The 26,957-nt window shown below is 44.8% G+C and overlaps 3 protein-coding genes across 3 annotated transcripts in view; 1 reads left to right on the forward strand and 2 right to left on the reverse strand.

Annotated features, from left to right (window-relative positions):
- Window positions 1-1,296: 1,296 nt before the first annotated feature.
- Window positions 1,297-5,730, forward strand: LOC310812198 (extracellular calcium-sensing receptor-like; the record flags this gene model as incomplete). Its single annotated transcript, XM_083680615.1, has 9 exons — window positions 1,297-1,406; window positions 1,900-2,194; window positions 2,518-2,604; window positions 2,868-3,137; window positions 3,291-3,497; window positions 3,717-3,992; window positions 4,159-4,386; window positions 4,576-4,699; window positions 4,832-5,730. 9 exons carry the CDS (start codon window positions 1,297-1,299, stop codon window positions 5,728-5,730), a joined length of 2,496 nt encoding a protein of 831 aa, XP_083536741.1.
- Window positions 5,731-8,006: 2,276 nt separating this feature from the next.
- olfcr1 (olfactory receptor C family, r1) lies at window positions 8,007-13,735 on the reverse strand (the record flags this gene model as incomplete). Its single annotated transcript, XM_083681179.1, has 10 exons — window positions 8,007-8,429; window positions 8,550-8,831; window positions 9,433-9,626; window positions 10,016-10,139; window positions 10,421-10,630; window positions 10,939-11,424; window positions 11,990-12,178; window positions 12,545-12,724; window positions 13,296-13,399; window positions 13,531-13,735. The coding sequence occupies 10 exons, from the start codon at window positions 13,733-13,735 to the stop codon at window positions 8,007-8,009; spliced, it is 2,397 nt and encodes a 798-aa protein (XP_083537305.1).
- A 5,519-nt stretch (window positions 13,736-19,254) lies between these two features.
- Window positions 19,255-26,957, reverse strand: part of plch1 (phospholipase C, eta 1) — a gene marked incomplete at both ends in the record, with an annotated part of 57,074 nt that continues 49,371 nt past the window's right edge. Inside the window, 5 exons of the mRNA XM_083681180.1 lie at window positions 19,255-22,169; window positions 23,182-23,572; window positions 25,222-25,281; window positions 25,575-25,654; window positions 26,904-26,957. The exon at window positions 26,904-26,957 is cut by the window's right edge and continues 93 nt beyond it. Of these exons, the coding sequence (XP_083537306.1) occupies window positions 19,255-22,169; window positions 23,182-23,572; window positions 25,222-25,281; window positions 25,575-25,654; window positions 26,904-26,957 (3,500 nt within the window). The remainder of the gene's footprint in view (window positions 22,170-23,181; window positions 23,573-25,221; window positions 25,282-25,574; window positions 25,655-26,903) is intronic.

A 26,957-nucleotide genomic window follows, 5' to 3' on the forward strand; every position in this document is an offset into this window, starting at 1 on the left:
ATTGCTATTTCACTTACCTTTAAGTTAAATAAAGATGTTTCAATGTTATGTAGGTGGTGATGATGATTCTGTCAACCTTGATTTTAAAGCCTGGTATAAACAGGTACTTTCTTAAAAAAAAAGTACTGAAGTAGGTAAAACCATTATTTATTGATAACTGCATATTAATTAAACTCAGTTTATTTTAGATTCACTGATTCAAGCATCACTATGCCATTTAGTAGGAAGCATTGTAGTGAACAAATGTGCCGCTTTTATTGAGGAAAGTACCAGAAAGTACAGGTGTACTCCTTGTTACCACATAGTTACCACATAGTGCCTTAACATAAACTGGGGAAAATACCAGCTGAATACCAGCTGAAACAGGGCTGTAAAATAGGGGTCATCTATGATTCTTTCAAAATGTCTGCAGTTCAAAAGTGCCTGTGTTGTGACAGACAGACACCACAGACAGACAGTGTTCTCCTTGAATTAAGTGAACAGTAGTCAGAGATCAGACAGAGGAGACAGGAGTATCAGTAAAGAGGGGGCAGACAGGGAGTACTGTAGCATGGCTCAGAGTAATACTGCCATCTAGTGGTGAACATGGGTCTGTGATACTATTTTTCATACTGTGATCACCAAATGGGTTCGAAATGAGAGAGAGAGAGAGAGAGAGAGATGCTCACACACACACACACACACACACACACACACACACACACACACACACACACACACACACACACACACACACACACACACACACACAAAAATCTTTTTTTCTTTTATTGTTTTTATTATTATTTGTTAAGGGGCAATCTGTGATTCAAACCACCACAAAGCGGTCACAGATTGCCCCTTTAATTGTACAGTAGTGAATTACACGTTGTAAGTGATGGTGACCATGTCAGGGACATCATATACAGTAAATCACCTCGAACAGATGAAGAATCCTTGGGAATTACAACTGGTGTGACTTAAACACCCTTGAAGGCTAAATCACCTCCCCAACTCCAACCCCTGATGGCCCCCTTCACACCTGCCCTACTGTGTAACAGTGTAAGATCCTCCCCTCATGAAAGACTAAACAATGACGTTAGCCCTGATCTCCACAGAGGTTGGCATTACACTGTTTATAAAACGTAGGGACAGATGGAGTGAAAGAGAGAGGTGGGGAGATAGAGATAGAAGGTAGTCATGTGGGTCCCACTGCATATCTGTCTGTATCTATGCTTTAAACTACTCTTGATATCCTCCTCTTCCTCTTCCTCCTCTTCCTCCTGTCATCTCTGGGAGCGCTTCCATCTGAGCAGGATGTACCAGGAGGGGGACGTGGTCCTAGGCGGTCTGTTTGAGGTCCACTACTTCACCGTGTTCCCAGAGCTGTCCTTCACATCAGAGCCACAGCAGCCCATCTGCCAGGGGTGAGTTGCTCTGAGCTACAGCAGCATGAAGAGTTTGAATCGTTTACCTCGTTTAATTCTCTTTTTTATTCTCTTCTTGTCTAATCTCTGTGCCAGCAAAAAGGCAGCAACCAGCACAAATGAAGTGGCTACCCATGGGCTCAATACCACTTTTATTCTGGAATGAAATTGACATTTTCACAGAAAAAGTGTATTTTTTTTAATAAGGATTTTAAGTTCATGGTTTGAATTTCGATTGACTCACTGAGTTGATGGGGTTGACATAGAACTGACCTCAAGCTTGAGGTGATGCGGTCAAAGGTTATCAGAGATTTGACTGGAGGGTTGAAATTTGAAATGTAAATTGTTTACACTTTTACATAATTGAAATTTTCGAAAAATTGTGTAACAGATGAGAATTCAAAGTTTCAGGGGTAAAACACACTCACAAAAAACATCATTCCTAACTAGGTGTGTTTAGTAATGCTTTTCTCAATGTTCCCACTCTGTCAAGTTTTGACACCGCAGGGTTCCAGCAGGCCCAGACCATGGCCTTCGCCGTTGAGGAGATCAACAGAAACCCCAACCTGCTCCCAAACGTCACCCTCGGATACAATCTTTATGACAACTGCCTCAAGCTGGGTGTTGCGTTCCGTGCTGCCATGTCATTGGCCAGTGGGACCGAGGAGGAGTTCTTATTGGACGAGAGCTGTTTGGGGTCACCCCCAGTCATAGGGATTGTGGGAGATCCTGGATCGACACATTCCATAGCCATCTCCAGTATTCTAGGGCTCTTCCGTGTACCCATGGTAAATTCCTTTTTTCCTTGAAAAAGAAATGTTGTAATACATTTTTGGTGGGTTTAAGAGCTCTGAAAGAAGAGTTATGATTTATATAGTTTTGGGCAAACAGCAATCTGATTTCTCAGACACATATTGAATCTGCTCTAACTTTGTGTTTGTGTTTGTACCTATATTTTTTTAAATGAATGTTTTGTATCGTCAATGTTTGTGTATGTCTCTAAGTTTCTTTAAAATAGAAAAGTGAATGTTCAAACAGAAGTACTGTTAATACTACTGTACTGTGCTTGTCCTACCTATGTGTTGACTCTGTATTTCTGTATTTCTCATAGGTGAGTTACTACGCCACATGTTCCTGTCTGAGTGACCGGCACCGGTACCCATCATTCTTCAGAACCATCCCTAGCGATGCCTTTCAGGTGAGATCAAGAAGGATTAGACAGTTAGCTATATCGTAAATTCAATATTAATTCGACTTCTTCGGGAAGTACGTGTTTGCACCTATGGCAACATAGATCTCCCTGTGAAGAGAACTAAATTAAACGATTGGAACAGTTAGCACACGTGTTTACATCCTGGTTTCTATGTCATTATTGGATGTTGTACTGTATGTGTCCTGGAAAGAGTCTCCATTATAAAATATGTTTTGTCCAAATGCTGATCCTCACATATGTCACTCCAGGTGCGTGCCATGATCCAGATCCTACGGCGGTTCGGTTGGACCTGGGTCGGACTCTTGGTCAGTGGTGATGACTATGGTATTCATGCAGCCCGCTCTTTCCACTCTGGCCTGGCCCAGTCCGGAGGGGGCTGTGTAGCCTACTCAGAGGTTCTGCCCGGGGACCATGACCCAGAGGAACTCCAGAGGATAGTCAGTGTGATCCAAAGGTCATCAGCTCGCGTTCTGGTGGTTTTCTCCAACCAGGCCTACATGCTACAGCTGGTGGAAGAGGTTGGTCCGATCAAATGAACTAAAATAAATAAAGGCCTATTATAGGTAGGAACTATGGAACTAACTATCTGTGCTTAGATGCTTGTTACAACCTGAATACAAGACTTATCCTATCATGCTATGTTCAGTAATGTTAAATGTTGTGATTAAAAGGTGGTGAAGCAGAATGTGACAGGTCGACAGTGGATCGCCAGTGAGGCTTGGAGCGCTGCTTCTGTGTTCTACACCCCCCGCCTCATGCCCTACCTGGGGGGAACGCTGGGCATCACTATTCGCCGCGGAGAGATACCCGGGCTCAGGGACTTCTTGTTTAATGTGCACCCTGACAACAACACTATCGTTGACCATGGCAACAGCATGGCAAGTTTATCACATCGTATTATATATATATATATATATATATATATATATATATATATATATATCTACTTTAATAAGAAACAGCTGAACTAAGATATACATATTTAATGTATCTATTTCACTTCTTCCTTATCTATCTCATTTATGTCATTATCTTTATATATATCTTTATCTAGTAATACTTATCTATTGTATTTAATCTTCCTCTACTTTGATAAGGTGAGCCAGTTTTGGGAGGAGGTGTTTGGGTGCAGGTTTCCACCCCTACACTCTGAATGGGTGGAGGCTGGAGGTGGTGTATGTACTGGACAGGAGGACCTGGATGACGTGGAGACCGGGTACGGGGATGTTTCAGAGCTCAGACCCGAGTATAACGTGTATAAGGCTGTGTATGCCCTGGCATACGCCCTCCATGACTTACTGCAGTGTGTGCAAGGGAGAGGGCCCTTCAGCGGGCACAGCTGCGCCAGCCTACAGGGACTGGAGCCATGGCAGGTGTGATATACACTCACTAAACACACATGCACACACACACACACTCAAACAACGGTATTGGAAAACTGTCAATTTACTTTCAATTACTTACAATTTACCCAATAAATCAACGTCTCTATTGCTTTTCCCTTCTGTTCCCTTTGTCCTATCTCCACCATGTGGCCAGCTGGTGCATTACCTGCAGAGGGTCAACTTTACCACGGGGTTCGGTGATCGCGTGTCCTTTGATAAAAATGGAGATGCCCTGCCCATCTATGACGTCATGAACTGGGAGTGGCTCCCAGACGGAAGCGTACACATCCAGAATGTAGGCGTGGTCGATGAGTCAGCCCCTCCAGATGACGTGCTCACACTTGACCAGGAGAAAATCTTCTGGAACTTTGAATCAAGAAAGGTCAGTTATGATGTTAGTTAGAAAAAAAATTGAAATTATAATAGCATAACATTTTGTTCATAACAAATTACATCTTGTGTGACAAGATGGCATTATTATGACAGGATTGGATAGTTCTTACAATGCCAAAGTAATTGTCAGTGTCATTGAACATTAAGTTGTTTATCAACATGCCCCATCTCCCTGTAGCCACCACGATCAGTGTGCAGTGACAGCTGCCCCCCAGGCACCCGTGTGGCCAGGAGGAAGGGAGAGCCTGTCTGCTGCTTCGACTGTGTCCCCTGTGCTGAGGGGGAGGTCAGCAATGAGACTGGTTAGTGCACCACTGTGGGGTGTGTGGGGTATTGGTATGGTATTTGAACAAGAATTACATTTTAAATTATCCTGAGGGTTTACTCATCTCTTGCTCTCTCCCTCTTTTTCTCCCTCTGTCTCTCTGTCTCAGACTCAGTTGAGTGTTCCAGGTGTCCTGAGGACTTCTGGTCTAACCCCCTGCATGACCACTGTGTCCCTAAGCGGGTGGAGTTCCTCTCTTACCATGAACCTCTGGGCGTCTGCTTGACAACCGCCTCATTGCTTGGCACTCTATTCTGTGTCATTGTTCTTGGGATCTTCGCCCAGCACCGGAACACGCCTGTGGTGCGTGCCAATAACTCAGAGCTCAGCTTCCTGCTTCTGGTGTCGCTCAAACTCTGCTTCCTTTGTTCGCTGCTCTTCATTGGTCGACCCAGGCTGTGGACGTGTCAGCTGAGGCACGCTGCGTTTGGGATCAGCTTTGTTCTCTGTGTGTCGTGTATACTGGTGAAGACCATGGTGGTGCTGGCTGTCTTCAGGGCCTCCAAGCCTGGAGGGGAAGGCAGTCTGAAGTGGTTTGGTTCTGGGCAGCAGAGGGGAATAGTCCTGGCTCTCACCTCCATACAGGCAGCTATCTGCACTGCCTGGCTGGTGTCTGCCTCACCAGCGCCACATAAAAACACACGCTACCACAGCGATTCAATTGTGTATGAATGCGTGGTGGGTTCAGTAGCAGGGTTTGCTGCATTGCTAGGCTACATCGGTCTGCTGGCTTTCCTCAGTTTCTTGTTGGCTTTCCTCGCCCGGAATCTTCCGGACAACTTCAACGAGGCCAAGCTCATCACCTTCAGCATGCTGATCTTCTGTGCCGTGTGGGTGGCCTTTGTGCCAGCCTATGTCAGCTCCCCCGGGAAGTATGCAGATGCAGTGGAGATCTTTGCCATCCTGGCCTCCAGTTTTGGCCTCTTGGTGGCGCTGTTCGGGCCAAAGTGTTACATCATCCTGTTGAGGCCTGAGATGAATACTAAGAAGGCTATAATGGGCCGATAAAATATAAGAAAACCCTCTGCACTTACCAGAATAAAGTTGGTTGTAGACCTGAGATAAGGTCAAGAGGAAAAAAGAGATGGTATGTCCTTATATAGAAGTATTTATTTGTCCCCCACCCCACTTATTAGCAGGAGAGAACTTGTACAGGGGGAGTAGCGGGGGTGAAAAGGTCTCTAGGGTTGGGACGACACATTCTGGTAACTTTTCGGTCATAGTTTGAATAATTGTCACCTTCAACATCATTTGTGGGGGACAACATGTTTACTGCACACTTGTGGACACTTGTGTAGACCAATCGTTGAAAGAGGTTCTCTTTCAGTAGATTCGGTTCGAGATCTCACTATGGGATATGCACCCTTGATTACCGTATTCGCTGAAAATCTATTCAATCACGCTTGGGAAAAGGCCGGGAGCGCTTTGATTTGCGCTTTGGGTTATGGTATGTAACCCCAGTTCTCTGAAGGAGCTGGGGGAGAGATTTCACCAGATTCCCCCTCTTTTAATAGGTGTGAATAGGTGGTGAATAGGTGGTTCGCAGAATTAAATAGGTGCACTGTGCATGAGCCTTTATAAGCTGGGCTGGGGCGGGGTCATCTATGCAAAGCGCTCCCGGCCTGTTTCAGGCATGATTGAATAGGGTTTCAGTGAATAGGGTGCACAAAGGTGCATATCCCATCGTGAGATGTCTCCCTCATCTCCTTCAGAGAACTGGGGTTACATACTGTAACCCAAAGGGTCTTCTCCTTGTCTCTTTTTTTAAACTTGCACTTAAATAAATGTAAAGATGAAGAGGCGGCCCTGGACTCAACTATGGCTACAAAGATAGCTGTAGATGTATCCAATTGTTATATTAATCCAGCAGTTTTGATGTGGTCTTCTATGTGTGGCTTTGATCTACTGGAGGAAAAATCATCTCAGATTAGTGTTTCCTTCTACTTAAAAAGTATTTGATAGAACCATCATATCATGTGAAATAACACAGCATTTATTCTGTTTCTGCTCAAGGATTGAGCTCCCACAGGAACTCTCCAAAGAATGAAAAATGAATTCATGCAATTTGTCATTGAATAAAACATTCTGACTTCAAAAGCTGCTGAAACGTGTTTTTATTTAACCGCAACAACTGACAATTGTATTTAATTAACAGAATGTAACAGAATTACACACCTCATAAAATGTGGAGAGAATTAAGACAATTTTAATTAACAGTATCTAATTTAATTGCCTTGGCTTGGAGGAGGGGGAAATATATTGCTGATTGTAAACAGGAGAATAGTAGTGATTCATTCAGTAACAGATGAAAATACTCAGAAATGGCCAAGTCATTGTTTGGCCTATTAGAGACAGTGGACTTTTTTTAACAACTGTAGTTTTGGTGGATTTACTTTCTTTGGTCTTAGACTTTGTTCTAAGTCTGTAACATGTACTGTACTGTTTGTATATATTTTGTTCTGTTGTGCTATATGTGTTTCAGTCTTGATAAACACAATGGTATAGTAGTATAGATAGTATATAATATGAGATTGTGGGATAAACAAAACAAATCTGTAAAATGTTAGATGATCCCACAGAAGTTGGTTAAGAAGAGGTGAGGTTGAGAAAACACCCAAACACATTGTCACTAATTATATTCCAATATGAAAATCCCTTTATTTGGGATCTTCAAACAGTGTGTTAATTTTAAATTGTATATTAAATGCTTAACAGTTGGGAACACCTACATTTTTCTGCGCTGAAGAGATGAGGTGAACAAATGTGATAACAGCAATACTTGCTCAATGGGTCAAAGAGCTTGGAGATGGATTGGTCCACAAAATGTGACAAACTACAAGGCAACCCTGTTTAAGCCATGAGAATATTTTAAAACATGTTACGGCATTGGTGAGAAATCCGATATCCCAGCCCATTGGTGAGGTCATTAAGATATTTGACCGTGTGGAATATCAACCCTGCAACCATCTACTGGCATGGGTTAAGGGTGTGCCTTCATTTGAGGGTGAAAGGCAACAATACTACTCAGAAAATGAAACATAAAACATCACAGTATTTCCATGACTTCAAGTGGACTTTCTCAGATATTACTACGTACTAGTACGACAAGGTTGAAAAGTTCAAATCCAAAACTTCATGATGCACTCTGAGAAACCCCCCCCAAAAGAACCCAAAAGGGTCCTTTGGCCGAGCCTGTGAGAGAACTCTTTGAGGAACCCTTTTGAGTTCCATGTAGAACCCTTTTAAAAAATGTTTCTTAGTGTCTGTTTCTTGGTGTTTCGCAACTATTTGGCCATCATTTGTTTCTTGGTGTTTTTCTCCGGCCTGAGGAGGATGATGAAACATTTGGGAGCGAAGATGCAGAGCAGCAGCCCATAACTAGAGGCTAGGATGGCGAAGATCTCCACGGCGACCGTGTATTTCCCTGGGGAGCTGACGTAGGCCGGCACGAAGGCCACCCACACGGCACAGAAGATCAGCATGCTGAAGGTGATGAGCTTGGCCTCGTTGAAGTTGTCAGGGAGTGCCCTGGCCAGGAAGGCCAGAAGGAGGCAGAGGGAGGCCAGCAAGCCAATGTAGCCCAGGACCAGAGAGAAGCCAGCCACCGAGCCCACAGCACACTCCAGGACAACCTTTGACCCTTTAAAGCCATGTTCTTTGTGAGGCATGGGAGGGCTTAGGGAAAGCCACACGGCACAGATGATCACCTGGATTTACACACACAGCAATTATTACATTGATTAATTTATGTATTTATAACTCAATCAATCAATTACTTACATTTCTTTCATTATCACAAAATTAAGCACCATAGTCAAGCACCACACCTGTATGCAGGTAAAGAGGCAGACACTTCCTCTCTGCTGACCTGGGCCGAACCACCTCATCAGAGCTCCAGCACCAGGCCTGGCTGAGCGGAACACAGCCAGAACCACAATGGTTTTGACCAGGAGGCAGGAGAGGCAGAGGACGAAGCTGACCGCAAACGCAGCCTGCTGGAACCGACACGCCCACACCGACGGACGGCCAATGAACACCAGCGAGCACAGGAAGCAGAGCTTGAGTGACAGGAGAAGCAGGAAGCTCAGCTCTGAGTTGTTGGCGCGCACCTGGATAGACATGGATAATGGCATCAAAGACACATTCAGTGGGGTGCTTAGTGGCGTAGCACACTAATGCACATACCACATAATCACAAGGTTCCTGGTTCGATTCCGACCCTCGACATATCTTGCATGTCATCCCTCCTCTCTCTCAGCCATCCTTCCTGTCAATCTCTACTGTCTCTATCTCAATTAAAGCAGAAATGCCCTAAAAACATATTTTTAAAAAAAGAAAGAAAAGACACATTCAGTTTCACTTGTCATTTGTCTCTCTGCTGGAAAGAGATGAAGAAGTAAATGGAACAGTTGCCCCCCCATGTACTCTTCCTACTCTCTCTAAGCTCTCCTTAAAGTCTTAAACGCTGTGCCCTATTTAACTAATCTCCGCCTAAAAAACAGCTTATAACAAAAAACTGCTTATAACATTAGAAATATGATGATCAAATGCAAAAGCAGGATGCCATTTGATAGGTAACACCTTGAAGTTTTGTGTGGATATGATTAGATCATAGTTCAGAATAACATACTACACATGACAAGGAGATAAAGTAAACAATAATCAAATTAATAATCAAATTAAAGCAGCTTAGTCAATATGGGGTCTCACCAGAGGGGTGTGGCGATGGTACAGGAAGACCAGGAACACTGCAGCTGTCGCCATGGCACCGGACACAGCAGCTGTTGTCAGGGTGACACCCATGGTGTCATTGAAGGAGAGGAACTCCAGCTGCTGAGGGACGCAGGTTGTTTTCTGGCCGTTCGACCAGAATTCTAGAGGACAGATCTCACAACGTAGGGAACCTGGAGGGGAGAGAGAGGCAGAGAGAGAGAGAGAGAGAGAGACAGAGAGAGAGAGAGAGAGAGACAGAGACAGAGAGAGAGAGAGAGAGAGAGAGAGAGAGAGAGAGAGACAGAGAGAGAAAATGCATAGAGGAACACATTCTCACAGATGAAGTAAAACACAGTTCACCGCACCACATTAAAATGCTGATTCACTTCCTAAACAACAAAGACCAGACCACTGCAACAAAAACATTCAGTAACATGAACAGATTAGTTAGTAATGCAGTTTATTGTTAGGGCGCTGCGGGCCGATATACATGAATATGAACCTGAAGCTAATGAAACACAGTAAAATGTACACAGGGGTATGCATGACTTTCTATGATCCTAGTTGACATTATCCTCACCAGTCTCATTGCTGACCGCACCCTCAGCACAGGGGATGCAGTCGAAGCAGCAGATCGGCTCTCCCTTCCTCCTGGCCACACGGGTACCAGGGGGGCAACTCTCACTGCACAGTGACACAGGAACCTGCCACACACAAGCATGACATATCCTGAACACGTAACCACAACCATCTCAAAATTGTCCTTGCGTTACACAACACATTTAATTTGACAATGAGTAGAGATTAATTTCAATACAATTAAATCAATCACTCATGTTTTAAAGTCATGTTTTTTTACATGATCCCTTTATCCACCCTAGATCCTGATAGCAGATAATACAAAAAAATACAAAATACAAACAAATAAGGCTTAAATGTATTAATCGTAGCCAAGAACTTGACCACTGTTTTTTGTCCTGGTCACCTGATTGAATCCCATGTTCCACTGGATGGCTGATTGGTTTATATGGAGATGTGACCTTTCGACTTGGCCAATCCTGACGAGTTTCAGTGACCCCTGAGGTGTTGTATGCCAGTTGACAAGGTCATACACCGCTGGAATGTCGGCACCCCGGAAGTAAAAATCCTCTCCAAGAGAAGTGGTGAAGTTTACCTCATTCAGATGTTGCAGCAGCTTAGAGAATAAAAACATTGCAATAAGTCCTACTGGTAAGACACACTATAACCTCTCACCAAGAGGCAAACCCACAAAGGGGTACACACACACACACACACACACACACACACACACACACACACACACACTCTGGCACAAATGATCAACAAGAACTAGCCCATTTTGCAATTAAATCATTCAGTCATGATCTTGGGGCTTCTGCTGGTAAGTCCAGCAAGATTCTAGTGAATGCTTATAGCAAGTTATAAATGCATTGATAAATTGCAATGTAGAGAGCAGGTAATTGAGTAATTGACAGGCTGTACCTCCGCTGGGCTGATGTTATGAGAGGGGGAGCAGGTGGAGCTTCGGCAGGACAGCAGGCGGTGGAGGGCATGGGCCGCTGCGTACACAGCCAGGTAGACGTTATAGGTTACCCTCAGTTGGGAGGTGTCAGTGAAGGGGCTCTGAACCCCCTCCAGAGTCTCTGCCCCACTGCAGGGAGGCAGGGGAGGGACCGGAGGTGGGATGGAATTGGAAGGGAGGGAACTAGAAGTGTGGTGAGGTGTGGTGTGTGTGTATGCTGCCACAGGGCTACATCCAAACTCAGCTTCCCAGAGTTCTCTCAATAGCACATCACCAGGACGACGGGATGGAAGGAGACTTCGTAGGTGAGCCTCGAACCCGGGCATGGGTGCACTTCGAATAGCCACACCCAAAACGCCACGGGCAACCTCAAAGAGGGCGGGGTTTCGCAGGAGATCTCCACTTGTGCTCCAAGCCTCACTGGCCAGGAACTGCCTGTCTGTCACCTAGGATGAGATTAGACAGTGATTGAATGGTTCTCAGGCAGGGGGTCTAACTACTCTTAGAGCCTAATGGAACTCCCACTGAATGTATCTGAATGACTGACAACCTAATCGCCATACAGCCCTCTACTTTAGGGATTGATGGTATCAATGGAGATGTGTCATTCCTAGTCTCGCAGGACGTGTTGCCTCCCATGAATTGCATATGGTTTCTGCTACCGTCTGGTGGCTTAGTGTCTTTCGTGTCCTATAGACAGATGGGGAGGGACATGCACGCACCGGAAATTCGTGTTTCATTATTCGTCTTCCAAATCTGGCTGTGCCTTATCAACATCTCCCCCGGACACAAAATGAGTCGCGAACTTCTACAGGACTGCCGATGTTAGCTGTCTGCACTAGCTATAGAGATTTAATTTGTTTTATAGAAAGTGCAATTTCCACTTTCAATCTGACCCCCATCTAGAAACATCTCTCTCTCTCTCTCTCTCTCTCTCTCTCTCTCTCTCTCTCTCTCTTTCTCTTTCTCTCTCTGTCTCTTTGTCTATCTCTCTGTCTCTCTCTCTCTCACATTTCTGTGGGCCAACTCCAGGAGGAACGTCCCCACATCCGTGTACCAGGCGAAGATCAGGATCACCCGAGCGGTCGAGGCCTGGACCACGGCCGCCGCCCGCGCCACATCCCTCGCCAGAGTCGCCCGGGAGAACGTCTCGAAGAACGCCAGACACACCCCTGTCCCCTGAATCTCCTCCTGAAACACCTGGGAATTGAATATGAAGAGAGGGAATGTAGGAAAAAGTGAGGGAAGAACTTACACATGTACACAACTTACACATGTACAAACGTGGCAGGGGAGCTGGGCAAAAAACATTCAACAGGGTTCCATGACACACATGTTCATAAAAATAGAGAAGAATCTGCAATACTACAATATACTACAATACTACAATATACTGCAATACTGCAATACTACAATATACTACAATACTACAATATGCTGCAATACTACAATATACTGCAATACTACAATATATTGCAATACTACAATACTACAATATACAACAATACTACAATATACTGCAATCCTACAATACTGTATATGTTATTCTGGAAGAGTAAGAGCTACCTGGATGGCCAGTCGACCGTAGTCATTATCTATAGCCACGGCGCCAACCCAGGTCCAGTGGAAGCGTTTGGCAAGCTGTGCCATGGTCCGGGCCTGGTACGCGTCACTAGGTATGGTTCTGAAGAAGTTAGGGAACTCCTGTCTGTCACTGAGACAGGCACAGCTGGCCTGGTAACTGATCTGAGGGGAACATGGGGGAGGGGGGGACATGCAGTGTATTTCTATGGGGTTAGTCAAAATATTTTTCACAATAAACATAAAAGCCAATTAGGATGCTCTCTAAATGAAAACCTCAGATATTCTTTTCAGACTCTACCTCCTAAATGTTGCGTTTTTCACAAGAAACATAATGGTAACAGCCAAAAGCCAATTAGGATGCTCTCTGAATAAAAATCTCAGATATTCTTTTCAGACTCTACCTCCTAAATGTAGCATTTTTCACAAGAAACATAATGGTAACAGCCATAAGCCAATTAGGATGCTCTCTGAATAAAAACCTCAGATATTCTTTTCAGACTCTACCTCCTAAATGTAGCATTTTTCACAAGAAATATAATGGCAATAGACAAAAGCCAATTAGGATGCTCTCTGAATAAAAACCTCAGATATTCTTTTCAGACTCTACCTCCTAAATGTAGCATTTTTCACAAGAAACATAATGGTAACAGCCAAAAGCCAATTAGGATGCTCTCTGAATAAAAACCTCAGATATTCTTCTCAGACTCTACCTCCTGAATGTATTGAGACCTACCACAGGCACAGAAAGGGGACCCAGGGTTCTGGCCAGTATGATGCTCTGAGTGGACGAGGCATCACCGATGACCAGGGGAACAGAGGCGTCACTAGATGACCATGCTGGAGAGTACAAAAGAAGCCAAGCGTATCTTTTAGCAACTCTTGTTCATTCAGTGAGTTGAGATCTTTCCTTGTTTCTACGCATTGGGGCATTAGGAATTATGAGGTTAGCGAGTAAACTAAATCCGTACTTCTGTGCCCTCCAATACGGCCAAATAGTTCCGACTCAGGAGGGGGGTCTAATGAGTCACAGCTGTGGTTCCCCCCTCCTACCAAAGACAGCGCATTCAGAAGGGACATGGGAAGACGACTACAGCTGTCCAGGATACGGTAGCCCAGCCTCACCCCCGGCAGCAAGACGGGGTTATGGTTAATTTCATCCACCGCAAACACCATAGCATGCGCCCACTTTAATGGTACCCCCTGGAGCCTGAAGCCATGGTGATAAGTTTGAGAGACAAACAGTACAATCAAGACGTGAAACTGAACGTTCTGTAATGAGACCCTGTAAAGAGATAATCATCATAAATGGGTTTGATCGGGAGGAAAACAATCTTCAAATAGAATGCAATAACAGTCAACAACAAACAGTCAACAAAGTTCAAAATCAAGTGATCATATCAAGCAACATAGATGAGAAAGTATCAGCATAGTGGCAACATTAAAAAAAAATATATATATTGCACCACAATCATCCAATTTAGTTTACCATCATCGAGTGCATAGGCTACTCTGCTACTGTATGACTAATCTCTCTTGCATTAGATCATTGCCACTCATTCCTGAAAGAACATTTGGCACTAATTATGTGATTCTTCCAATAGAGAATAACAATATACTAATACGAAAAAAATGTTTGTCTTGAAGACAGATTTGCATCAAGGGGTGACAGGATCTTGACAAAAACATCCAACCTTGGCACAAAACGTTAATTATTTTTCAAATAATTTCTAATTCACATTATGATTCTGCATAGCAACATGTTACGAGGAAAACAATGCTGAATAATACAAAACTGGAGAAATGGATTAAAATCTGGAAAACTACGGCTATGAAAACCTTTGAAATGCAAAACAAAAGGAAAGCAGATATAAATAAAACAAATCACTGCTCAACCCAGTCTTTTTTCATAGTATTTCTTTTAATTTTGTATTATTAGGTAATATTATTAGGTATTATCAGGTAATTTCCAGTGAGATTAAAACATACCTTTAACAAGAGAAACCTGTTCAGACCTTTCCATAGGTTTACTTGACCATAAAGGGGTGAATACATAGCAGACTTACTTGACACAGGGTTTGAAGTCTGGGGGTTCAGTGAAGTGGTGGTCTAAAGCAGGAGGCTGGTTGTGGAGGGTGAAAAGACCACCGATCACCACATCTCCCTCCTGGGAGAGACCAGGAGGCTCATCTGAACGGTCCCACCGTGAACATATGGTCGCCTGAACCCCCCTGTCTACCATCCCAACCCCTAACCCCACCAGCCACACCAGGAGCAGGGAGAAACCAGAGGACTGCCATCCTAGGATGGGTTGCACTATTATGGGTAGCAGATACATGGGCTCAGATGTACACTATATAGTAGCCAGGGCAGAATCTAAACCACCAGAAATGACTTTCAATGTAATAATAATAATAATAATAATAATACACCTGTGGAATTAATTCAAATCACACCAATTTCTGCCACAAAACCTGTGAAGCTGCAGTTGAATAATTATTGATTAATTAAACACACAAAGGCAGATCGGCACCTGGCCAACGTAAAACATCAACCTCCCTTCTTGTCTTTCAGCAGCAGGAGAGAAAATAAATTTGGTTCTGGTGCTCCGATTACCCCACACCTGCTAACCTCGTCCTTGGTGAGTGTCAGACACACACCCATCACCTGAATCCCTTCCCGAAACACCTGGGGGTTCAATATGAAGGAATGAAACGGAGAAAGAAAAAAAGGTTAGAACAACATCAGAAAATATTATTAACCATATCCAAATGTGCCACGGGAGCTGGGGAAAAAAAACATTCAACAGGATTCCCAGACACACAAAAAAAAAAAGAAGAAGAAACTGTAAAAGTACAACACTGTATATGTTCCCAAAGGCGTTATGAATGCTGTTTGATCAAGTACAGAAACTAACCAGCTTTTTTACCAGTTGCCCTTGTCAAAAGAGAATATATAGATATTAATAGAGACCACCCTCTCACCCGTCAGATGCTAACCTAGCAGTTTTAACAAGTAACATTACCACCTCACCTTACATTCACACATACACAGGCACACACAACCCTGAACAAACGGTCTGACCAGGCTAACAGCCACTCAGCATACAGTACAGTACACCAGTGGGGATGGTGTTTATATACTGTAAGCACCATAGAGCCTACAGAGGGCAGGGAGTAAACAATGATGACACACACCATAATCACTGCTCTCATGACGGTGGGTGCGATAACAATTTGAAAGAGTGAGGGAGTGTGGTGTGGTGTGTGTGCGTGTGTGCAGAATAATGGGGGCCTTATTTAGAAAAATATGTTTTTAGTTTTTTTAAGTGAGGGACGTACAAAGTGCTAAGGGAGGGTGATGATGGGGGGGGGGGAGGGTGTGTGTCAGTCAAGGCTGGTGGAGGTAAGAATGGGCATATCACCAAGAAATACAGTGTTTGTTCCAGTCTAGCACTAACACCTGAGTGATTTCGGTGCTGGGTTACATCTAGAACCTACCACGCACGTCCAGAACCAGGGTTGTTGACCACTGGCCTTTAACGATGGTTTGACAACAGTAACACAGAGTTAATCAATGTAATGTCTGTGTGTCAGAGCAGAGAGCTGTGGGTCTATGGCCACAGGTGTGGCATCTCTCCTCTCCATTATTGTTAATTTCACAAGCAATTAGATCCCATTATCCACACACACCGAGGCAACAACACATGAGTTGGAGGGGGGCCATGTGTGTGTGTGTGTGTGTGTGTGTGTGTGTGTGTGTGAGAGAGAGTGCATGTGAGTGTGTGTGTATGTGTGTATGCGTGTGTGTGTGTGTGTGTGCATGCGTGCACCATGGCTAAAGCAGTCCCACATAGTACCTCAGGAGCGGAGACAGAGATGAATAGAGGGAGAGGAAAAGGAAGAACCAAGATAATAACTGAAGACATGAAACAAATACACAGGTTGACTTGCTTTGTTTAGGTTTAAATGTTTCTGAATTTTATTGCATTGGTAGGAAACTGCTCACAGTCATCTGATGAGCGACCATACAAAGAAAAGAGGATGGGGGTTAACACTGAAAAGAAGAATACAAAAACTGCATTGTTGCCCAGTTTAAAACCCCTGTCCTAATCTTCTTATTCCAGTGTGTGTGTGTGTGTGTGTGTGTGTGTGTGTGTGTGTGTGACTGTATTTGTAACTGTCCCCCTGAAATAAAAAAACAATTAAATCCAGCCCCTAAAATAAATCATTTTGCAGTGTGTATCAAAGCAATTATAAAAATAAAATAATTTAAACTCCAAAAGTTTAAACTATGCAACAGTGTTTAAAATCTCAGAATTCACAGCTAACAAGAGAGTAAGCAAGTCAGAGCCAGCAAGTCTATGTACTGTATTGCATCCAATAATGAAAGCAAGTCTATGTTCTGTATTGTGTTCAATGCAACTATTGTTCTGTGCAAAGGTAGTAGGACACAGAAACGTCTAGACATTGGTGCATAGTCATGCTTGTGCACAATTAACATGCGAAAAACCAAAACATACACTCACTGTATTCATCTTCACTCAGCTTCATTATTGACTAAAACCCAACACCTTAGATTAAAAACAGATGTGCAGCAGAATATGTACAAACAACAAAAACATACAAAGAACACCGACAGGAGAAGGAAGACTTGATCAATTAAGATCTCTGATAATACAGATCCCATCCCTTAAAAGTGACTTTTCATAATACTACACATTTATTTTTGCTTCATAGTACAGTAAATGCAGTTAGTTTAAACAGGAAGTAGAATCACAGGAACAAACAGGACAGGAACCATAGAGTTACGAATATATAAACCCTAGAGGACGCACTCCTTTAAATATGCTTTGATTCCATGGGGAGTGCCATGACAGTGGTGTCCATTTTAACTAATTTAGTGCCGAGGGTGAATAAAGTCGCTCAAATTGTCAACATTCTAGAGTGCCAAGGATGACTTTATTCACCAAAAATGCATAAATTATGATGCTTTGTTTTGTAGCCAATCAAAGTATTGTTGCGAGGTAAACACCACATAAAACACTTGGCACTCTAGGTGGTGAGTGTTCCAGAATTCTTTGGCAGTTGGTGAGTTAAAGGAGCTATCTGGGATTCAAACAACAACAAACGGTCTCCCTGCCACTTTTCAGGGAAAACAGCTGAGATGGGGCTGGAGAAATTCAAATTCATAGATGGACTATCCATTGATGGACAGACCATCCATGAAATCGAAATGGTTTGAATGTTTTGAAGCTATACAGTGTTTGTTTACAAATACGTACAATTACATTGTTGTACAGTATATGTGATCTGATTGGCTAAAACTGCGCTCCAAGCCATGCATTAATCGTTGACAATCGCATAGCTGAGAAAGGGGTGCCAAGCAGTTAAGGGTTAACATATACAGTACCAGTCAAAAGTTTGGACACACCTTCTCATTCAGTGGTTTTTCTTTATTTGTATTATTTTCTACATTGTAGATTAATATTGAAGACATCAAAACTATGAAGGAACACATATGGAATTATGTAGTAAACAAAAAAGTGTTAAACAAACCAGAATATGTTTTAGATTTTAGATTCTTCAAAGTAGCCACCTTTTGCTTTGATGACAGCTTTGCACACTCTTGGCAAGTTCGTGTCCAAACTTTTGACTGGTACTGTACATGTGCCAACCCGATGGCTTTTCAAAACAAAACCACAAAACGTTAATACCTCAAACTTAAAATACATACAGTATCTAACATGCCAGGACTCTAATAACACTACCCTTATGGATGGCATACTAGCTAACAAGCGATTTTGTGGCTGCACAGTCATTTTCTAGTTAAACTGACAGCTAGCTAGCTAGCTACTCTACAAGGCTTTCCCATAAAAGTCCAAAAGTGGATGTACCAATCGCAGATTCCCACCTTAAAGTAGTACATTTTCTTGATGCATGCTGACTAAATACAATGTAATCATCCTGGAACACCCCCATTTACTGGTGCTCATAGATGGCAACATGCACCTGGGAGCCATTTACAAGATGCACCCGTGAAAGAAACCATGTGCTGATCTTTGCCCAACCCAAAGCAAGTCCCAACCATTTGACTACATCACAATGGTTGCAGACTGTCATGGTACTCCCCATGCTGCTACATAAGCAATGAATAGGATAGATAGGAAGTGCTTTCTCTCGAATTTCTATATTAACTCTATGACAGGAACATGTACATCAAGGTAGCAAATCGTTGTGATAAGATGCCTGTAATCAAGGTCATTGCGTCAAGTACATTTACATCCTGATCAGAACATAATGTAGACTGAAAAAATGAACAGGGAATTTACACTCAGTTCAGGAAGTACATTTACATTAGGACTGTCAGACCAGGAAGTGTAAACATTGGAAGTACATTGGACAGCCCAAACAGGAAGTACATGTTTCCAGTCATAACCAGGAAGTAAGTTTACGATCGGGAAGTTACATTTGACAGTCAAGACAGAGGATATTGTCATAACTTGTCATAACAATAATGAGACTAAGCAGGGTTTGACAAATATGAACCTATGTCATAAAAGAGACCCGAGAGCATACACATAAAAGCCAATCATTTAATTCAGTCCCTCCCAGTGCCAATACACTCAAACCATGAGATTTATAACATCACAAGTCTTTCTTAATCTCATTCTCGGTCGTAACCAGGAAGTGGATCTACAGTCTAAGCAGGAAGAACACCTCGGCCTCTGAGGAGGGGCAGGAGGAGGAGTAGGAGTCTGTGTGCAGCAATGAATCATCAGCATAGTACTGATCTCCATAGTGGTCTCCGTGTCCATACCGCAGAGTTGTACACGCTCCCTCGGGTAGCCCTCTGTCCTCCAGCTCGTCCAGATACCCTGCTATGTAGGAGCCCGTAGAGTGTCTGTTCACTGGTGGGTTCTGAGTTGCCGCTTTATTCCGCAGTACGACCCCTCCAGTGCTGATCCCTGAAGACCCCCCCCGGGGCATCAGCGCCTCCTGCTGCCTCTCTCGGGCGCGGCTGTTGATGTGACGCACCCGGCTCTGGCTGCGGGAGGAGAGGCGGCGGGAGAGAAGGGGAGGGGAGTCATCGGGTTCTCCTGGAGCGGCGTTTGAGAGATTTGGGGGTTTTGGGGGCAGGAGGGGTTTGGGGGGTACCTGGGACAGCCCGGGTGGCTGCGGCCTGTCTTGTTCAAGGCCGTCCCCCTCCAGGGTGACAAGCTTCCGCAGCTGCTCTGTGAGTGGGTCGGAGGACTGCGGTCGCTGAGTCAGACCCCCCAGGCCCCCCATTCTCCTGCGGTCCCTCATACAGGGGGTGATGAAGCTCCGGCTGATGATGTTGTATTTACTCTGGAAGTTGCAGGATATGTCCTCAGACGTCAGGTCACCCAGGGACTTGGACTTGCAGGGGCTGGGGGCTTTGGAGGCCTTATGGCCAGGCTGAGGGGCGGCAAGGGAGGGGCCAAAACGGGTTTGTGATGGGGCGCCAGCAGGGTAGGGCTGAGATTGCTGCTGAGTGTTCTGGAACTGGGTGTGGGGCTGGTAATGAGTCTGACTGTAAGGTTTGTTCTGGGTCTGGCTCTTGGTGTGACTCTGGGGTTGGGGTTGAGTGTAGCGGGAGGCAGAGGGGGCTGAGGAGGGGGTGAAGCAGTCATAGTCCTGCTGGTTGCAGCCCATGTCACAGTCAGAGCTGGGGGAGTACAAGCCCTTGTCTCTGGAAAGGCTCATATACCCATCAGACAGGTCAGGGAGACAGTGAGAGGAAGAGAACGCATTCTGGAAGCACTCTACCTCCCCACTCTCCACAGGTCTGTCCCCTGCACCACCCTGGTAGCCCCTGTCTGGGGCAGGACCGCTGTAGCTGTGCTGCTGGGTATAGACTCTGCCGAAGTCTCTGCCTCTGTCGCCGGCTCTGCTGTTGTCACTGGACAGCTCAGTCCTACTGTGTGCGGAGGGACAGTTGTTCAGACGCAGTGGACTGGGGTTGGAGGGTTTGGTGTCCATGTGTCTGCGGAAGGGGGAGGGCAGGGTTTCGGGGCAATTTGAGGGGCCATGATGAGGGGAGGGCTGGTGTGAGGGCTGGTTCAGGAAGGATGGGCATTGCGAGCGATGGACTTGGGGTGCAAAGTATAGAGTGGGCTGATGTTGAGGTATGTGGCTTGGGGTTGACGAGTTATTTTGGTAAATAGCGTGACGTTTGGTGGGGCTTGGAGGTCCCCATGTGGGCTTGTATCTCGAAGAGGTCAGCGCCATCTCCAGCGAGTCCTCGTCCACATTAATTTCCACCTCCATCAAACTACTTCCTGCTGAGTCCTGGCACAAGAGGAAATCATCACGGTTTACGGAGGGGCACACATAATCTCCCAACACCCCCCACTCCCCTTCTGACCCCAGTCCTGTACGTTCGTACACATAGCTGTGCACCTCCTCCGCCTCCCCCACATCCTCTACCACAGCCCTCTGTGTGTGTGTGCCCACCCAGCTTGCTGTGACCTCTGGACCCAGGCGAGGAGGCACTTTGGCTGGGGAGGGATTCAGGCTGCCCGAGGGGGTGCTCTCCTCTGAGCCTGCCTGTATGTTCCGGATGGTCTGCTCCCTCAGGTTGTAAACTGAGAGTGGGGACAAGACCTCCTCATCTAGGATGGTGTATACCTCCTCCTGCTCGGTGGTCTCTGGGCTGGAGAAGAGAATGGGCTCATGGAGGCCTACTTGGGAAGTCTTCTGGGGTGATAGAGGGTCCTGGCTTTTATGGTTGGGGGTCTGAGTTGTCTTTCGGGGTGTGATAGGGCCTTTCATTGCGTTTAAGTTAAGGGTTTGGGTTGTCATGTGAGGAGAAATGGGATTTTCTACTGCCTTGTGAAGGGTGGTTGGGTTCTGTGAGTCCTGATATGGGGTGGTAGAGTTGCGGGGTAGGGTTGCACTATAAGGGGTGCTGAAGTCATTGTTAGCAGGATGGGGAAGGACAGGACTGGACAGTACTCTGACAATGTGGGGGTCAAAGTTCACATCACCGTTCATGGATACCATTGTGAGGTCAGTGGTGAGGTCAAACTGGCCAATCAGAGCAGAGATAGAGCCGCAGGTGTCATTCTCGTTACCTAGGGAGACAGCGTCAATGAGTCGTGAGATGGTGCTGTCCTGTAGGGAGACAGTGCTCTGCACATCAGAATGGTCCAGCTCGAGAGGGGAAAGGAGGGGCACGGAGGGGACGGGAACAGAGGAGAAGGGGGGTGCTGGAGTGTGTGTTGTACTGATTGTGGCTGTCTCTGGTGTGTTTGATCTCTTCTGGTTGCTCTCAGTAGGTGAGTATAAACAGTTGCTCTCCATTTCTGTGGAGTCTGTCTGGATACACATCTTCCTTTGGGAAGAGGCCACATCCTCTGCTTTAGTTGATCCATTGACTCTGTCACTTGTTTGGTCTTTGGAGTAATCTTCTGAGCTTCTTCCACCTCCACCAATAACTAGGTAGGAGGTCTCCTCTGACAGGTCAGGCTCTGTATTCCTATTGGTGTGGTTGGTGGGAGGGGTTGAGACTCTTGATTTGAGGAAGACTGATGATTCGATTAGGAGGTCCACGGAGGCAGACCGGGGCCGGTTTAAGGGAGCCGTTCCTATGGAGACAATTTAAACATCAACTGTCAGTGAAACTAACCAAATCATCCCACAGCGAAACGTTGAACACAAAGCCAACCAACAACCAAGGAACACATTCCGTCCAGCCAACACAAGCCAATAGCAACACACAGACGAATGGAATGTACCACCAAATACGACTGTGAAAGGGAAGATTGGAAAATGAGGCTGTGCAGGTAACAAAAGGAAACATCAATTTTTGGAACATAAATTTAGGAGGAGATGGTCAAATGGGATAAATTTGGGCAACAAAGATAGGAAATTCCTCAGATAGTAGTTGCACTTGTACAAGTTACATCAAGTGGATGATGTAATACTGGGATGCTTTTGGATGAGCCAACCTTAGTAGGTGTTTTGGATTACCTGCAGGGGCATCCTAGTCAGTTCTCTACTACAGAGAACCACGACAGGGTGAAGAAGGAATAGAAAAGGCAAGTTAAAGAATTTAGATTTTTTTTTTTCTGTCCATTCACATGAACCATTGTAAAATAACTAGCTTTTGGAAGAGGATAGAACATTTCACATCAGACGGAAAGCATAACCTTTGTTTCAATAAGAGCATAATATACCAACCACAAACCATTCAACTTGAAGCATGTCACAAATAAGGATAAGAACAAACAATTTGCTTTGCGTTGGTAGATAAATGCTAACTCATACAGTAATAGGCCTTTGGATATGTACAGTAGTACTCTACGGAGGAGTGGTGATTCCGGTATCTCCGTTTAGCAGCAAACGTACTGTTGGTTGGTTTGTTGTGTTAATTATAGAGCATCTACTGGGCCTCTATGCCCAACAGACACTCATTTACTACATATACAAAGAGATATCAAATATCATAACTAAATCATCAATACAGTCTTGCCAGGAAATGTAGAGGCAGTCAGGTTCCCGCTCTTACTCATCAACAATAGCACAGGACTGAGTTTGCAACACATTATATTGTATATCATCATATTGCCATAAAACAGTGGCAGAGGGGGTACCCACCGATGAGTGTGTCTGCTCCCAGGTCGGGCTGCTCTGGGGAGCATAGGGAGAGCTGTCCCTGCAGAAGCCTCTCCAGAGGCATGGACATGGGCCTGTGAATGAGGGGGGCGCGTGGTAGAGGGCGCTTCTCTACCCCTCCTCCTCCTCCTAACCCCTCCCCTCCAGCCCCCGCCACCGCCCCCACGCTACTGTTCTTCCGAGACCCGATGGAGCTGGAAGACTCTGCCAGCTTCATCTTGGTCTTCTTGCGTCCCTTCGCTGGGGCGCTGGCCGTACGGCGGAGGAGGTGGTCGCTGATGGAGCGTTTTCGCAGGGTCGCGCCCGGGTGGGTGGTGTCCACCGACAGCTTGGAGCGATTGAACAAGCCCCTAATGCCACGCATGTGACGACCCTATGGGAGGGGAGGGAGCAGGGATGAGAACAAGAGAGATAAAAAGGGGAGAGAGAGGGAGGGGGTGGGGGAGAGAGAGAGAATGGAGAGTGACAGACAGTGGAGAGTGGGGGTGAATAGAGGAACATTTTAGAGAGAAGGTTGTAACTAACATTGTATATGACTAAATCAGTGTGCAACATACAGAAAGACAAGATAGATCATGCTTCTCAAACACGTCACAATTTTACAATCAAGATGCACGCAATGCCGACATTCATGAAATAGACATGACATACAGTTACAATACATTCTTCGCTCTTTTCAAAACATGAGTCAACAAGAAAATATGGACTTCAGAACATAAGTACAGTATCTATGTATCACTATATCTATCATGTATCTCTATCCATGAGCTTTCATTTAATCGTCCATTTGTACATTTTCGACCCATCTAACACCTCCTTCCTTATTCAGTGGTTACAGTCCGTTGACAGTCAGTGAACGAAATGACTTTATATGTAGTATACCACGATTCACCGATAGATGGCGCCATAACTTCCCCAGCCACCACACTCACTACAAACCCTCCCTCACCTCCCCTCTCTTTGAATATGCTTGATTTACAATAACTTTCATTGTACGTATATACTTCATGTACTTAATGTACACTACCATATGTGTTTTGCTTTGCATTTTTTCATTGCATCCCTATGAACTGTGAAAATACAAGTCACATCTCTTGCTTTTTACAAGCCAAGCCTGGCATACAGTTTGCTGTAACACCAATAGAATGACAGACGGTACCACAGAATGCACATACATCTAGACTGCAATAACAATGACAAAACACAGCGGCAAAAAACACACCAGCAAAGATACAGTGCCCTCCATAAGCAATGGGACTATGAAGCATTGTTTCTTCTTTTAGCTCTATAGGAATTGGGTTTGGATGTGAAATCAAATAATTACTATGAGGTTGAACTATAGATTCTTGGCTTGTATTAGATGGTACTGTATTTGTGTACATATTGGTTTCACCAATTAGAAATGACAACACTTTTTATACATAGTCCCCCTATTTAGGGGCACCAAAAGTACAGGTGATTGACAGGTGTGGTTAGTCATCATTTGTGCAGGTATATCAGAGTTGTCAATGTCTAGTATTGATTCTAGGCTTCGCCTTTGGAGTCTGCTATTGGTGTCTGTCAACATGAGGACCAGAGACATCAATGAAGGTCAAGGAAGCCATTATGAGGCTAAAATATCAGAAACAATCAATCAGAAACATAGCCAAAACCTTAGACTTGCCAAAAACAACAGTTACAACAAAACGTGGAAAGTTCTTCACTGGCCAAGTCAAACTTCAAACTTCAGTCACACTTCAGACTTAAATCCAATTGAACATGCGTTTCATTTCTTGATGATAAGATATTTAGGCCACACATCATAATACAGAGCCAAAAGAAGAAAACATGCTTCACTGTCCCATTACTCACAGGGGGCACTGTAGTACACCAGACTCATAAGCCATTACAATATGGCTAACGTGTGTTATAATTATGTGAAACACACACAAAATAATCTGCCGTTGATACTCCACCACACACAGTTAAACTGCACACCACGCTCATGCATTTGTCATGCAGCAACACAGGCTACCAGGATACCTTGTTAGCTCCTAGAAAGTGCATTATGGTAAAGCTGGGGTTCAGGATTAGGGGACTCCACTGGAAAGACAGAAGCATGGAGGAGCTTAGCTTAGCTTAGCTTAGCATAGGCGTTGGTTGGACAACTGTAGGACAACTCATACAGAATTGGACATTCGGAAGCATTCTACATCTCTGGTCTCCTGATCAATATATTTGATGTTCCAACAGTGAGTATGTGTGATGTTGATGTTGACAATAGAGGAGGGTGTATATTTTGATGTAGTGAGGTTTTGAGGAACGCAAGATCAAATGATACAGCATTTGAAGAGTAGAAAAAGTCTGGATCCTCCAACACACGGTGTTGTACCAACCTTGCCATAGATGTCATGCACTGACACGTGCACAAAGATGGAAGCCTCGGTCAACCCCTCCAAATAGACATGTCTGTAACCTGTTGAGAGAGGGGGGGGGGGGGGGGGGGGGGTAGTGTCACTAGGGTGGTAGTGTGCTCTCATTGCCTCAAGACAGGTTATCAAGAGTTCAGGGACATGCTCTGTGATTTGAAAGAGGGACAATGTGTGTGTGTGAATATGTGTGTGTGTGTGTGTGTGTGTGTGTGTGTGTGTGCGCGTGCAAGCGTATATGTGTCTGTGTGTGTATGTGTGTGTGTGTGTGTGTGTGTGTGCGTGCGTGTGCATGTGTGTGTGTGCGTGAATGTGTGTGTGTATGTGCGTGCGTGTGTGTGTGTGTGCGTGCGTGCGTGCATATGTGCGTGTGTGTGTGTGCGTGCGTGTGCATGTGCATGATTGTGTGTGTGTGTGTGTATGTGCGTATGCGTGTGCGTGTGCATGCGTATGATTGTGTGTGTGTGTGTGTGTGTGTGTGTGTGCCTGCATGCATGCATGCATGCATATGGTGTGGGCAGACTAAGAATAAACTATAACGCTGCAGGTCCACTGCACTGATCATGGTTCATGAGAGATGTAAAGACATTATGGCCTATATATAGTACACACCCCTGGCACTTTAAAAGCCCTGGGTGAAAGTGTGAAAGTGTGTGTGTGTGTGTGTGTGTGTGTCTGTCTGTCTGTCTGTCTGTCTGTCTGTCTGTCTGTCTGTCTGTCTGTCTGTCTGTCTGTCTGTCTGTCTGTCATTTCGACAATGATGAGATGATGTGATGTGACATGATACCATTGCCATGTACTTTAAGTTCCACAATGATGAATTCCCATTGCTGAGCCAATTAAAACAAGATAAGGATCTGAATCCTGTTTGTCTGCCTGCCTGCCTGCCTGTCTGCCTGTCTGCCTGTCTGCCTGGCTGCCTGGCTGCCTGTCTGTCTGTCTGTCTGTCTGTCTGTCTGCCTGGCTGTCTGTCTGCCTGTCATTCATTTCGACAATGATGAGATGATACGAAGTGACATGATACCCAATGTGGTGGTGGTGTATCAGTCAATCAATCTGGCAGGCAACCTCTGGGACTTCTTATACAACAGTCTGCATGTTTGACAAGCACATTACTGCCACCCTAGTCCAAAATACACACACACACAAACACACACACACACACACACATAAACACAAATTTTTTTGTAATTACCCCTACACATACCAAGTCCCTTGAATTAATTGCACACTAACATGCACACTAATACACTCACACACATACTGTACGTAAAAACACACACACTTGAACAGTACCTGGCATTAGGCTGCTGAAGGCTACAGTCCGTTGGCCTACAAAGTCTCGTCCGA

The sequence above is a fragment of the Argentina silus genome (assembly GCF_951799395.1).
Source record: "Argentina silus genome assembly, chromosome: 11".
Classification (NCBI taxonomy): Eukaryota; Metazoa; Chordata; class Actinopteri; order Argentiniformes; family Argentinidae; genus Argentina; species Argentina silus.